Raw genomic sequence first — 13584 nt, 5'->3', positions numbered from 1 at the left:
GTAGCATGCACCACGTATTCGGCTGGGTGGGGATGCATACTTTGCACAGATCGGAATCGCGCACGCAGCCGAAAAAGGCAATGCTCAATGTCTGGCCAGCGGGCGCAGTCATTCCTTTGCGTCGAAGCGCGCTCAGCCATGAATTAGGTACTTTTTATTGTAATCGGCTTGGTCTGCACGGGTAAAAAGAAACGGCCGGCACCGCAGTGGCAGTAGTGCTCGAGGGAAAGGGTGACAGTGGGAGACCACAAGTGACGAGCGTGGACTGGCAGGCAGAGCGGCATGTGCCAGCGAGCGGGTGTGCCCGAGATCTCGAGAAGGAAAGCGGGGGATCCAGATTCAGAGATTCGCATCGTTCCATGAAAGTAAAAAGGAGACTATCTCCGTACTCAATCACGAGAATGAAAAGGCCGTAAGATCTGTGGCTGCTGCGGCTTTTAGTGGTCGCACTGTGCAGCAGATAGTGGTCGGATCGCTGCTAGTCGTGGTTGCAACGGCTGAAGAGGGGACGACCTCCATTCTGCAGCGGGCGATCCAGTTGTGAGCCAGCCAGCTTCGTCCATACAAGATCTCCAGATGAGGAAGATAGATGGAGAAGGCTCGTGGCTGAGGTGATGCTGTTATTTTGGGTTTATGAACCGGACAGTAAGGCCGATGGACGATGGCTTCTTCATCTTCCTTAATCCTTCATCCTTCATCCAACTTGCGCCAAAGTCCTTCGATTTTCTCTTGACTGGGAGTTAGCCTAGTCTACCTTATTTTTCGCCTTTTCTTGACCACAGAGTGCGATCCTAGTCCGTTGGTCTGCCCCCCATCGTGTAGCGTACGATCGATGGCCTTGAAGTGCCGCCTAATATCGTCGTCACTGTCGCTATTATACGCGTCCCGCTCTAGCCTTGTCTTTGAGAATACCCGTACATCCCGTACACCCGGTACTAGGTAGTCTGCAGCAGTAGTATAGTGTATCAGTTGATTGATTTGTTCAGAGCCAGGGCCCCAATCCTAGGCGTCCCAGCCATAGGACCAGCTGACATTTGAGATCTTGTTCTCATCGGGTCGGATCTGAGATGAAGACGCGATTAGCGTGTACTAGTAAGACACAGGACGATCCAGCACTACCACGCCGAGATTATCACTTTTCTGCATATTCCGGTCTCTGGATGGAGTACCCCAGGACATTTACAGTACAGAGTCTCGACACCGCTACTATAGCGGCCAATGGATCCGATCCATAGCCTACTTGAGTCCTGAGTTGATCCCCTATGGTGTCCAACTACCTCGGTAATCAAAAATACTCTATTCGTATTGTCGTACAGCTCAGATACGCAAGACTCAGGGACAGCGCCCTAGTTGCGCGGCCCACCACAATTATTTGAAGGCTCTCCACACTCTTCGACGATCCGCAGTTCGCAGCCTGTAAAGCTTCTGTAATAATTCGCCGTAACCTAAGCTGATCGATCGTCCACTCTCTGCCTGTCTCTTCCTTTCCTTTTTCCCTTTTGATTTTTAATTTTTCCCCCTCTTATTTTTTGCTTTTCGTCTGAGCTCATCTGTTTTGCGACTCCTGCCTCCTGGCCCGCTCAGTCTCCGACTCTCCAGATCTCTTGCGCGCGTGTGTGCGGGCCTACCAGTGGCGGTTTTGGTAAAATCGCCCTGAAGCCTGTTGTTTTTAGCTATTTTCGTTTTTGTTTTTTCGTCATTATTATTTCTTAATTCGATTTAATTTCGAGTAATCCATTCTGAATAAATGTTTTTTTTTCTTTTGAGGATCAGCTTCTCTTTATAATAATACCAGTCAGGACTCCGTAGTCTACTACTCCATAGCTGTTGACACTTCCTCTTATTATCGCCGCCATCTTGGCTTCCTCCCACTTCTTCATTTACCTCTCTCTCTCTCACCACCTGTACTCCCTCTCTCATTTTCCTACCCGTCTCTTTCCCTCCCCCTACCCTGCCCTTCGATAGGGAGAAAGCTGACAATCACATCCCGTCCTATACTCTGACCCGACGTCTCGACATTGCTCCCTATCTTTGATCCTCGCCCGCCCCTCCTCGAACCTTCACCACTCTGGACGCTGTATACAGCCCCTTTGCATTAATCCCACTCATTTCCTCTGACAGTAGGGGATTTGTGTCTTGACATATTTGGCACAATACATTCTTACTTCACCTGCCACCCGCAAAGAGCTCAGCTTCCAGGTCCGACCAGGAACGCCACCCCTTCCACGCGACGCATTTACCTTTATCCCTTGCGCCTTCGCCGTGTTTCTTCCGGCCGCAAATCTCGCACTGTCAAATCAACCGCCGCGTGATCCGAGGTGAGAAGTCTGATTGCTGATATTTGTCTCGGCTTGGCCAGATGGTGGTTCGACTCCCAGACAGCGCCGCCCCGATCTGATCTGCTCTGCACGCTGCGGTGCCTCCCGTACTATTTCTTCCGTTCTTTCGACGCTGCCGACCAAGGTAACGGCTTTCAACAACTTCGGTTCTTATAAACCAGATCGCAGCGTCTGCGGGTTGCCTAGTCTCTGGACGCCACTTTTCCTGTTAGTGTTCGCCAATCACTGCGCTGACCCAGCGCTTTCTTGGCCGAGCCAGCGAAGGACCGAAGATTCCCTGTGTCCGACAAGGTTGCGCATTTCGTCCGATATACCCATCACCCCAGACATAATTGTGTCGGAACCAGTGGCACCGTTTACTCCTCTAATTTTTTGACTTTATTTTAATTTGATTGGCATTTGTGTTGTCAGCCAGTGGGTCGGCCATTCGTCACTCTTGCATTGTTTCAGGGTTACTCTTCTGCTACGACAACTCTCGAAAGTCTCTTGGAGATTTCTAGCTCAACACCTGGTTTTTGTGTGAGTACTTGAACCTGTGTGAACGAACTTGAGCGTCGTTCGTCGCTTGAAAATTCCGGATTACCTGCGCTATGGGATCACTAGAGGCTGGACATAGGCATAGGTATGTTGGAATTGCATCCCACTTGTTGCGAAGGTTTTTCCTCACGATGTGAATGCGCTGACTCTCTTCAAGGGATCATCTCCCCGCTATTGGTTTTCTAAGCTCCAGAGGTCCCACCACATCTCCTGCTCCTCTCGTTAGTCCGACGACGATGTACCCGAATAACCCTCTTCCTTATTCATACTCGACGACTCCCGCCAATGTTGGGCCTGGGTATGCCTCGCCGCCGGAATCCCGACGCGCGGAGGATGAAAAAGAGAAGGCACCACGACAGTCGCTCCCATCTATACATGAGGCATTAGGGAACGATAATCCACTACCATATCCACCTGCTCCAACTTCAGCAGCTCCTCAACAACAAAACAGTGCACCGCCTCCGCATCACCTCTCGATTTTTGGGCGCTCGAGTGCGGAGGGGCCTTCAGGTCCTCCTAACCCGTTCTCCAATGGAAGCTCCTTCCTCAGGGAGTCATCATCTCACCAGCCACAATTACAGGCGGAACCATCACGTTCAAGTTTAGCGTCTTTGAATACAACAGATTCCAGGAACGCTTCACTTCACTCAATTAGTTCCGGCAAATCACCGACGCAAAGTGCAAGCACTGTTATGACCTCGGTGTCTGGCTCGCAAACAGGGACAGGATACGACTACAATGCTCCTCCATCAGCGGGGAGTGTTGCGTCCCCAAATGGATACAGCGGTTTTTCACAGCCCTTTCCGTTCCAGTCACAGCCTCCACCAGGAGCACCAGTGTATCCGGCCGCATCGTACGACTCGCGGCCTTACGAAGTGAAGGGTGGGGTTACAGGTTCCTTGGGGCACCAGGGCGATTCTGCGAAGCGCCATCTCGATGTGTATGACATTGAGTCGTCTCTGACTGAGGTATTTTCTGCAAATGAACGAGAGTCTCGGCAATCGCTAACCCTGATAGATGGTCGACTTGAACACTCGGGCGCTGGACTTCGCACGGCATTATGCAAACAGGGCACACCAGTCTCGCTCCGGTGCTGTAGTCGGATCAGCTCTGCCTTCGCTCCATGAGGTGGAAGAGATGCTCAACATCCAACGGCGGAACCACGACGCTCTGATGCGCATAAGAGCCGTGGTTTTTAGCCAGGAGCATGCCATGGCCGAGCAAGTGGCACAGCGAAAAGCGTTCAAATTTGGGGGAGCCCACGATGACGACCACCGTATAGCAATGTACCAGGAGGAATTCAAGAGCAGCGGCGGGTTCGGCCCCGACTCGAAGAAACGACGTGGTGTATGTTCTAAACCCGAAACCTTGTTTACGCTTACTGGTACTAACCATTCCAACAGAAAGCTGCCCCTCCTGGTCGATGCCATAGTTGCAACCGTGCCGAAACGCCAGAATGGCGCCGCGGCCCCGATGGCGCGCGGACTCTGTGCAATGCATGCGGCTTACACTACGCGAAATTGACTCGCAAAATGGGCGCCAAACAGGCGGCGGGGTTGGGGTCGAACCTCAAACCCAAGACACTCGAGTCGGTGTCACCGAGGAGTCATTAACATGCTAGCATTATATAATCACGAGGCGTTAGAAAAAGGAGTTGGGATTAGAAGTGTTTGGGCGTTTTAAGAGCTGATTGTGAAGCTCTACTGTTTTCATCGGATGGGAATGGCATGCAAGCTCATGTTTTCCGTTTGGCTGTTGACTGTGAATTACTGCGTAATACCCCTTGATGTTGTGGGCAAAGGCATCCTGAATATAGACTTTGTTTCTATAATCATGTATGCGTCATGTAGCGCGATCGGTCATCTGGAAGTTTTGATCGAATTTCGGTGCTCCAGGGCGCAGGATCGCCACGGACAGGCGGCGATCCACGATAGCAAGTTCCGCGGAGATCGAGACTGGACCCTGGTTCTAAAAAGCTGGAGCCCGTGGTCGGCGTCGATAATAGGCAGCTTGATCGGCAGGTCTGCGCGTGGCCAAAACTGGGAATTTGGGCAACTTCCATGGTACGCCCCAGCTCACTGAGCCCAGTCCCCTGATGGTGAGATCGACTGTGGCACCGAATTCTTGCAGGTTGAATAATCGCCCCGAGATGATTAATTGTTCGGACTGAACGGGCAGGCTGCAGCATCGCCAGCAAATAACATTAGCATTCCATACTTCATTCCCCGGTGGAGCCAGTCCACTCAGCTCCTGCACAGTGCTTCATCGTGGACAGCTCCCATTGGTCTGGGAGTCAATCCCGAGTTCTGCCCGGGCCCCAGATCGGTTCGAGCGTTCCAACAAGGTTCGAGTGGCTCTTAGCCTGCAGACTATTGAAACACGCTGCCAATTAGGGACAACGGGATGCGGACTTGGGCCGCGTCCAAATTCCAACTGCCGAGTGGACTACTGGGATTTGATCGGATCTCATCGCATCTCATCTCATCGCATCGCATCTTTATCGGGTCGCATCGGCATCATGTCATGTTACCGTCGCTGCTGCATGAGGCGCTGTCAGTGTTAGTTCTGGGCTATACTGGGTAAGGCAGCCGCGACCATGGCTCCTGATAAGAATGGAAATTGGCCTAATGAATCTCTTCTAAATTTATTACGGCATATCAGAGAAAGCATTACTACCAGCTATCTAGTCACATGGGCATTGATTTGCCAATTTCTATTGTGTTCATAGAGACACGCACCATTCACGCCACACTACACCACACCACCAGCTCAAGTGATTTCCAACTTCTAATTTTGAGCGCCGCCTTCCGCTTAGAGGCGCGAGGCGCTCATCTCATCCGTGTCTCCTCTCCATACCGTTGTTATTACAGATTGTTACCCGTGGGCCGTCGCCCACCAGCTCCAGGGTTACCAGCCGCTAGCAGGGAACGATCTTCTCTAGAACAATGGATCGCGATCATGGTCTGCCAGCCTGCCCCACCGGTACGGAGAACGGAGCAGCAGCGTCACCGTCACCGTGTCAAATTTCATTCTTGTCTGCGGCTGCGGCTTACGCAGTAGTGGTCTCAGCAGCAAGATCTATCCAAGTTCCTCAGCCATGGCACATTCCACCGCCCCCGAGACTCGGCCGGAGCCCTTCTACGACCGAGCACTGGAATTATTTTCCCGATGACCATGACGTGACGTGGTTTCATCCACGGTACCGGAATAAATACGTTGACTCCGCTCACTCCTAAATAGTTCGAGTTCAATACCAATCATACCATGGTGGGTATGGCCGTAACCCAAGAGTGACAGCTCAGGGGCCCCATGCGATCGGCCGACCCAGTCTGTCGGGCTCAAGAGCAGTGAAGGCCGGTTAAAACAATGGACTCTCCTGGTCAGAATTAGACTTTCTTGCCAAAGCCAGATCGGGAGCCATGAGTCGGGTAGCTTTGGCTATTGGTCGAGGTAACCAATATTCGGTATCCTCGAGCTTAATTCCCGACTCAGTTTGCGAAGGATGGATAACCATCTAACCTTACCGCTTTGAATGCCATACAAGATCGGTACGGGTGAATCCCCCTATTCATCCGCTAGTAGGGGGTTCGAGTGCGTCGCCAGCTGATTGATACTGGATTAAGTTTTACCAGGATTGTGGACGAGCCAGCCACGACAATTTATGCTGATTTCTATATCTACCAGTTTCTGTAACTCAGGTATATATCCATATGCGACGATTATTTAAGTTTTTTTTTCCCTGTTGGGTAAACAGCAATTGTTGCTGCTATATGTCGCTGGTACAGCATAGAGTGGCGTGTGCTGATTGGAGGCGTTCGTGACTGGTTTTAGTCAACCGGATGTGAGATCCGGGTCTAGCTGCTTTCGACAATAGCGCCAGCCACCCGTGCAGGACTTTACGATTCCAGATGCGATCCATATCCCAATCGGGTGTTCGTTGAGATTCTGTCCGTTTGCAAACCGTCAAAAATCGGTCTGTTACGAAGAGCGTTTTTTCTGTATCACAACTGAGTTTTTGCTCGGGGTCAGTTGTTGGGAATATAAGAATGCCAATTGGCGTGTATTTCTGGTGACAATAAGATAAGAGGTGCAAGAATGACCCTTGTAAGGTGTATGCGAGTTGCAACGGGGATGCTGGCCTGCTTATACGTTATGCGTCACTAGCCTGAGGATTCCTGCTGCGTTTGACTATGTTGACTGTGAAGCCGATAGAGCGCTGGCGCCCAGCCGTGGTTGTTGTTCTTAGAGGACAGCTAGTGTTTGGTCCGGATTCGATCTGATTTTCGCTGAGATCAGATCGAAAGTCAAACAAAGCCACTGTTTCAGATCGGTTGGATTGCTGTAGATACGGCTAATTGCTCTAATGCTACGACTCTGCCTGGGCCATCACTTCTCATGTTACAAGAAAGTTTTGTTTTTTTATTTTTTCTTTTTGGTTTTTCTCCATGCTCTGACAACGGACGTTTGTCAAAAAACCTTACCTATTGAGCTGGCCACCGAACATACCCGTGTATTTACGATCAGGAGACCGCATTTATGTTCGATCCTCATCGATAGCTACGGATGGTGGGGTCGTCGGTAAATAATTCCACGTCCAAGATTGGGATCTGAAGTATTCAGATGTTATAGAGAGCATGATTATCTACCATGAAAACATACGTAACCTGCTGACTGTTGCACGCCATTATGCACTGCTATTCCTGTAGCTTGATCGAGTGTTACTGTAACACAGCATCACCTTTTGCTTTCAAGGTTGGCGGATAAGCACTTGATGATCATGGAGCGCTGCAGTAGGCCATTGTTTCAATATGGCCTGGGTGTCTGTCTTATCTGCGTCAGTCAGAGTTGGCTCCCGCTTCAGGTTCGATCCGGGATGGTGTGTTGCACGCGCAACGTTGGATGTTGGTACAGCATCAGCCAAGCCTTTCCTTTTGGGCATGTCTGGGATGGTTGCACAGAACAGTAAATCATATTCAGGGCTATCGTTGTTGCCAGGGATGTTGCTTTGGTCCGCGAGTATTTGAAATACTCGGAATACAACTCCGCGATGTATCATGCCGTATAGCTGCCGCCCATGGACGTGATGAGGTGGTGTGTAAGGTTGCCGTGTTTGTTGGCACCTGTTCATGATGTCTTGATATTTGAATCTGAAGACTGAAGCAGACCTGCGCCACCGATCGGACCTATCCACACTCTGTACTGCAAGTCTCGAGTCCGTATCTCAGTCTAAATCTCAAGCGGGAATCGGGATGGGCGTATGCATTTTCGCAGAGTGCCGAAAGCAGATTTATCGCGCATGCGTAAAGGTTGTAACCATATGGGTGAATTTAAATTTCAAAACTGAGACCCGGTTTATTTCAATTTTGCTGCGAGTCAGCGAGTCAGTCTCAGTATGTACTCCGCGGGAGTATGGACTGGCGCCGCGGGATCGCTGGTTCTGCCGTGCCGTGTCTGACATTTTTACGAACACGAGGGGATTATGATATGCTTCGACCAAGACGATACAAATATGCTTTATTTTCTGCATAGGTAGTACATAGCCATGCACCATGCAGCAGCCAGCAGCAAGCTTCAAGCCAGGATACAGGAGGGTCAAGGCCGGCCGTCCTGGATCCTGACCGTTGCTCATCACTACTCGAAGACAGTGTGGACTGTGTGTCAGTGTTGTGGACACGGCTCCAATATGGGGCTCCTGGCGGCTGCACTGGGAGCGAGGTGGGGGTGATTTCAAATCCTGATCTCTTTCAGGATCCATTTGATAGTTTCCAACCAAGCGAACCCTGGGTCTGAGAGCTTGAGGTCCCATCTTCGTTTCTTTTTCCTTGTTATGGAGACTTTCATCTGTGACTGCAGATCAACAGTGGCAGTGCAACAAAGCCAGAGATAATGTTCAGGAACATATCGAACCTTATCTTACCTATCAGACAATCTGCACTGCAGTTCGTATCCCGTATCGGTACCCAGAACCAGGTAGCCTGGCTTTAGCCATCCATCACAGATTAGGCGCAGATCAAGTTCACAGCGAAGCCAGTTCAGCGACCGCCAGCCCGCATCCACTATCGAGCCATCTACATCTACTGCGTGGTGAAGGTGAAATCCGAGACGGGCAATCGCTGCTAGTGCTCACTCTCTGACAATTCTTATCGTTTCCGATCTCCATCTGCCAATCCAGAACTTGGACCTCAATCAGTTGTTTGTCAGTGGTTTGTTCTCTTACATGAAATGCGGCGCCGGCGCGGCGCCGGCGAATGCGGGTGCAAACGATCCCTTTGGTCCAGGGCCAGATCTGGATCAGACCAATGGTTTGATTGCGACTAGGCTGGGAGTTGCTTACTACGCTATCTCTGTATGGGGATATTTGGCAAGAGTGCTTTGAATCCTGACCGAGCTGATTAAGTCAAACCGCCATTCCATTCTTACAGTCAGACCTCTCACATGTTGGATCGTTGCTTTGCTGCCTTCATGGTTGGGTCTTGTTAGGTCTCAGTAATGACGGTAATTTTGGAAACAGGCTAGGAATCTTCCGAGTGAATATGATTTGGAATTAGCACGGAGCATCACGATCTAGTCATCTGGCATCATCCATGTGCGGTGCATGCATTAGCATCGAGTCTGATGACCCACCGACGTGGTACAGGATCTTGACTAGTTCAGCCAAGATGAGATCGGTTCGATTGGCTCTGGTTGGTTGGCTCCTTCCTCGCTTTGTTTCCAGGTAAGACGCCTTGATTGGTCCTCAGGCTTGAATGACTTGCTACAGTTGTACAGGCATCAAGGGGATAGGGCTGGCATACGTACACTTTCCACTTCCTCAGGGCGACATTGGGCCTAAGCTGGCCTGAGCCCTCGAGACCCATACTTGCAGCCTGTCATTAACAGCCCAGCCGCATTTAGGCCGTAGCTTTATCATTCAGGTCTCATTTCTTTTTTGGCGGCGCACAAGGCAAAAGAAGGCAACCGTTTGGTAAATATCTACCAAAAATTTCCGAACTCCGGACAGTGGCCGAAGCGCACTAGTACGTGCGAGCGCAGTGGCAAAGCTTATGAGCATATAGATCAGCTTCCAACATTTCGTCCGGACGCCTTTTCAGTGCTAAGACTGCACCTCATCTTGCTGATGGGTCGCAGCTCAAGCTCTCGGCGCTTCACCAAACAACACCGCATCTGGCGTCTTTCGGTTCCGATGGCGCTATTGTCTCTCACGCATTGATCTGCTAAGCCAAGGCCCTAATGTTGGTTGGCTTGACTTGGGGGGTCTTCTTGAAGATCAGGATGATCTGTGAAATGGAGGTGAGGCTCTTGTCGCCTGGTTTTGAGGGGTGGCGACCATGACCGCCTGCCGCAGACTTAAGGCTGAGGGCATTGCATGCATATGACCTATCTATTGTATATCCAATGCCAGATCTGTGCATTTCTTGCATAACGATGGTGCTCTCTTTGTTTGCTCGTTGATCTGGATGTTGGGACCGGCCACTGGTTCCCACCGAGCATCGCCTTGAAGACATACCATATTCGGACACTGCAGAAACCGGTATCCATCTACAGCGGCCTCAATACCTTCCATTCCTAATGCTGAATGCAATCAAACCTTTCAGCTCTCCACTAGATCTCGGCCCAGTCATACTCACGTGCTAACTTCTTTTCAGATAAGCTTATCGATAAGTATGACAGCTATCACGTGCGTCATAGCTCCCCCCACTTTCTCTGCTCCTTGATAGCAGTGATGGATGACCTAGGCTTTATTTCATGTTCACGGTCAAAAACCAAAAGGTGACTTACTAGGATTCTTGAGCACAAAGCGCACACTTTACTCCTCATCTACTCATTTTTTCCGGTAACCGGCTCGCCGACAGAATATCTAAAATGGCAGCTCTTATGCCTATCGGAGACATTCCAACAATCTCCCTGCTCTATAAACTCAAACGCCTAGTTCCCAATGCTCACCCGCTGAAATCGCCATCCAAAATTCTCAATGATATGGTCGCAATGGTCCGCCATGATATAACGAAGCTTCAAGGCGTTGACTGCATCGTCAACGCAGCCAAGCGCTCGCTCCTCGGAGGCGGCGGGGTTGATTACGCCATCCATAAAGCTGCTGGTCCCAACTTGCTCAAGGAATGCAGGACACTAAATGGCTGCGATACCGGCGATGCTAAGATAACGAATGCATACAACCTGCCCAATAAACGAGTCATCCACACCGTCGGACCAATATACAGCGATGCGATGCGGTGGGGCAAGGACGAGCCGGAGAGACTGCTGCGGAGCTGCTATCGGCGGTGTCTTGAGGTGGCTGTTGAGAACGAGATGAAGAGCATTGCCTTTAATGCGATTAGCACGGGAATTTACGGGTACCCGTCGAGAGACGCGGCCAAGGCTGCTCTTGACGAGACGCGCAAGTTTCTGGAAACCGACAAGAACACGGGCCTTCTGGAACGAGTCATCTTCTGCAACTTTGAGCTCAAAGATGTAGAGGCTTATGAACAGTTGATACCGTGAGTGGCTCAAGACCGAGTGTCATTCCTGTTTACTGATCGGACTAGGCTTTTCTTTCCTCCTGCAGAACATTCTCAGGTCGGGGACGCAGAGGCAGATGCAGCCACGAAGTCAGGAAAAGCGGGCACAAGGTCAGAAGACGCAGACGCTAATATTGAAGTGCCCCATGATGTATCTCCGTCATCACCAAGTGTGCTTGCGATCTCGCTTCCTGACCCGCCTACAAAGGAGCCCACTTTTGAAGGCCAGCCAGGGAGCAAAAAACAGAAAGTCAGCTCTCAACCTTCTGAGGCGGACCTTGATGATAGGCCCTTGTACATCAGTGAGCTCTCGGACCTGAAAAGCGAAGACGAGTGGGATGCCATCGAGGCAGCTGAGGCTAGAACTGGTCGTTTTACATATACAGAGGCGCTTGACGCAGAGCCCGTGGAGATTGACCGGCCTTCATCGACTACTGATGTGCAGAGTATACAGTCGAGTGGAATAATTGATGATATGGTTCACTCGCAGTCGACGGATGGGTTCTTTGGGAAGGATTGACTCCTTACCTGCGTCGGCTTTTACATGAAAGTGATTTGGGATTGGCGTCAAGTTCCTGTTTTGGGTTCGGCTAAGCTTGTTAGGCTATCGGTGCTACCGATTTGTGTAATGTCTTTTAATATATCCACAGTACCACCAACGCGATATGATGAATTTACGTTAATCAGCCACATGCTACCGAAACTCATAATACATACCATCTCCTCCCAGATTATAACCTGGTAATGACTTTAGTGTGTACTGACACACTCAAACACTCAACCCCTGACAATAAGCTGAGTAACCACAGAGTGCTAACTGTATATACCTCTTTAAGTCACTCACTCCTCGATAACATTTTGACCCACTTACTCACACAGATGTGGTAATTACCTTTGTCCCTTTTTGTCAAGTGAGGTGCCAAAGCCAGCCTATTCGTGAACAGGATTACGGGATGAATAGAAAACTGGGGAAAGGGTAGTGGTGTGAGAGGTTGAAAGGAGGTTGAAAGGACATGTGTAGCTAGTCATACTGATATATTATAGTCCCACTGAATGATCCTTCAATTACGGAGTAGTCAATTGCTACTTAGTGGCGCTAGTGCAAGTCAGGAGCAGCTTTGCCATGAAAAGCTTAAGTATGCCGGAAGACAACCGGCATGCTTACTATAGAAAGGCTTGAGAAATGAAGATAGTGGACTCTCTGAGCATTGGTCAGTCTTTGCAGCTATATATGCCCGCGGCGTCTGCTAATCGAGCTAAGACGCCAATGGATGACCTACTGCCCAAAAACCCATCTTAAATGACTTTCACAAGTTTGCAGTTCAGAAAATTGAGCTTCGACAACAGAGTAGAGTAAGCAAAATCATATTCTCTGAGCATTGGCAGTGTCAGAGAATGTCCTTGTATACGGAGCGCAACGTCTCGGATAGACACTGATCCGAGCTGCAGTACCGACCTTTAGGTTCGCTGGAAATCCTGGACTAGATTCCGGCAACATCCCGGCACTTTCAATGATAGAATGTGAGCCGTCGTGCCCAACATCAGTACGAGGTACAGTGGCAGAGAGTCCGGTCATCGACTGACTCAACGGAAGACCATGAATGAACGATACTTGAATCTCTATTTACATAACTCGCTGTTTCGTGCAACTCGAACATATTTGTCGACATATGGGCGTACTGTTGGTATCAATTGCTGCGCGCACCGTCCTTGGCAGCGCGAAGTTCATCCATCTTCGCAACGCGCTTCTTGAATTCTTCATATTGGCACTTTTCGTAGCTGTGTCTTTCATCCTACAGCGAGAGGCCGTATTAGCAATCGTAGGGGGATGATGAACGAGTTCAAGCCATACCTCACACTTCCAAGGGAGGTACCACTCTTGCTGTCGGCATCGGTTCAACGGAATAAGGAGGTGTGCGCAGGAATCACGGTATTGGAGGGGCAGGCGGGCAGCAGACATCTCCTCGCGTGTGGCTAATGCGATTGTCAGTATCCTGTGCGGAGCTCTAAGATGAGCACTCCGGCCGTCTGGCTGGAGAGCCAATTGAGAAAAATCTTACCCTGAGTATCGGCCAGCCCGACGGCGCTCTTTACTAACTCAGCGACGGTCATCTTGAGAACAGGAAGCGGTGCGAATGGAGTTGATCGTCAATAGAGTCGGTCGGCTTGAGGTTTGCAGCTCTTTGGGGTTA

The 13584-nt window shown here is 50.2% G+C and overlaps 4 protein-coding genes across 4 annotated transcripts; 2 read left to right on the top strand and 2 right to left on the bottom strand.

The window, feature by feature from the left end:
- Nucleotides 1-2425: 2425 nt before the first annotated feature.
- Nucleotides 2426-4598, top strand: nsdD (GATA-type sexual development transcription factor NsdD). Its single transcript, XM_073744429.1, has 4 exons — nt 2426-2961; nt 3034-3844; nt 3894-4223; nt 4280-4598. The coding sequence occupies exons 1-4, from the start codon at nt 2930-2932 to the stop codon at nt 4487-4489; spliced, it is 1383 nt and encodes a 460-aa protein (XP_073600182.1). The 5' UTR covers nt 2426-2929; the 3' UTR covers nt 4490-4598.
- Nucleotides 4599-7648: 3050 nt separating this feature from the next.
- BDW70DRAFT_127489 (uncharacterized protein) lies at nt 7649-9131 on the bottom strand. The gene is made up of 2 exons (XM_073735285.1): nt 8040-9131; nt 7649-7984 (listed from the first exon to the last, which is right to left on the bottom strand). The coding sequence occupies exon 1, from the start codon at nt 8680-8682 to the stop codon at nt 8164-8166; it is 519 nt and encodes a 172-aa protein (XP_073600181.1). The 5' UTR covers nt 8683-9131; the 3' UTR covers nt 7649-7984; nt 8040-8163.
- Nucleotides 9132-10560: 1429 nt separating this feature from the next.
- On the top strand, nt 10561-11936 carry BDW70DRAFT_62796 (macro domain-containing protein). Its single transcript, XM_073744428.1, has 2 exons — nt 10561-11371; nt 11420-11936. The coding sequence occupies exons 1-2, from the start codon at nt 10740-10742 to the stop codon at nt 11910-11912; spliced, it is 1125 nt and encodes a 374-aa protein (XP_073600180.1). The 5' UTR covers nt 10561-10739; the 3' UTR covers nt 11913-11936.
- Nucleotides 11937-12500: 564 nt separating this feature from the next.
- BDW70DRAFT_127484 (NADH dehydrogenase [ubiquinone] 1 beta subcomplex subunit 7) lies at nt 12501-13543 on the bottom strand. The gene is made up of 3 exons (XM_073735284.1): nt 13453-13543; nt 13245-13366; nt 12501-13185 (listed from the first exon to the last, which is right to left on the bottom strand). Exons 1-3 carry the CDS (start codon nt 13502-13504, stop codon nt 13081-13083), a joined length of 279 nt encoding a protein of 92 aa, XP_073600179.1. The 5' UTR covers nt 13505-13543; the 3' UTR covers nt 12501-13080.
- Between the last annotated feature and the right edge of the window lie 41 nt (nt 13544-13584).

This window comes from Aspergillus foveolatus, assembly GCF_047715535.1.
Source record: "Aspergillus foveolatus strain CBS 279.81 unplaced genomic scaffold BDW70scaffold_3, whole genome shotgun sequence".
Lineage (NCBI taxonomy): Eukaryota > Fungi > Ascomycota > Eurotiomycetes > Eurotiales > Aspergillaceae > Aspergillus > Aspergillus foveolatus.
The sequence above is the reverse complement of the archived record's forward strand: the minus strand, read 5'-3'. Positions and strand labels throughout refer to the sequence as shown.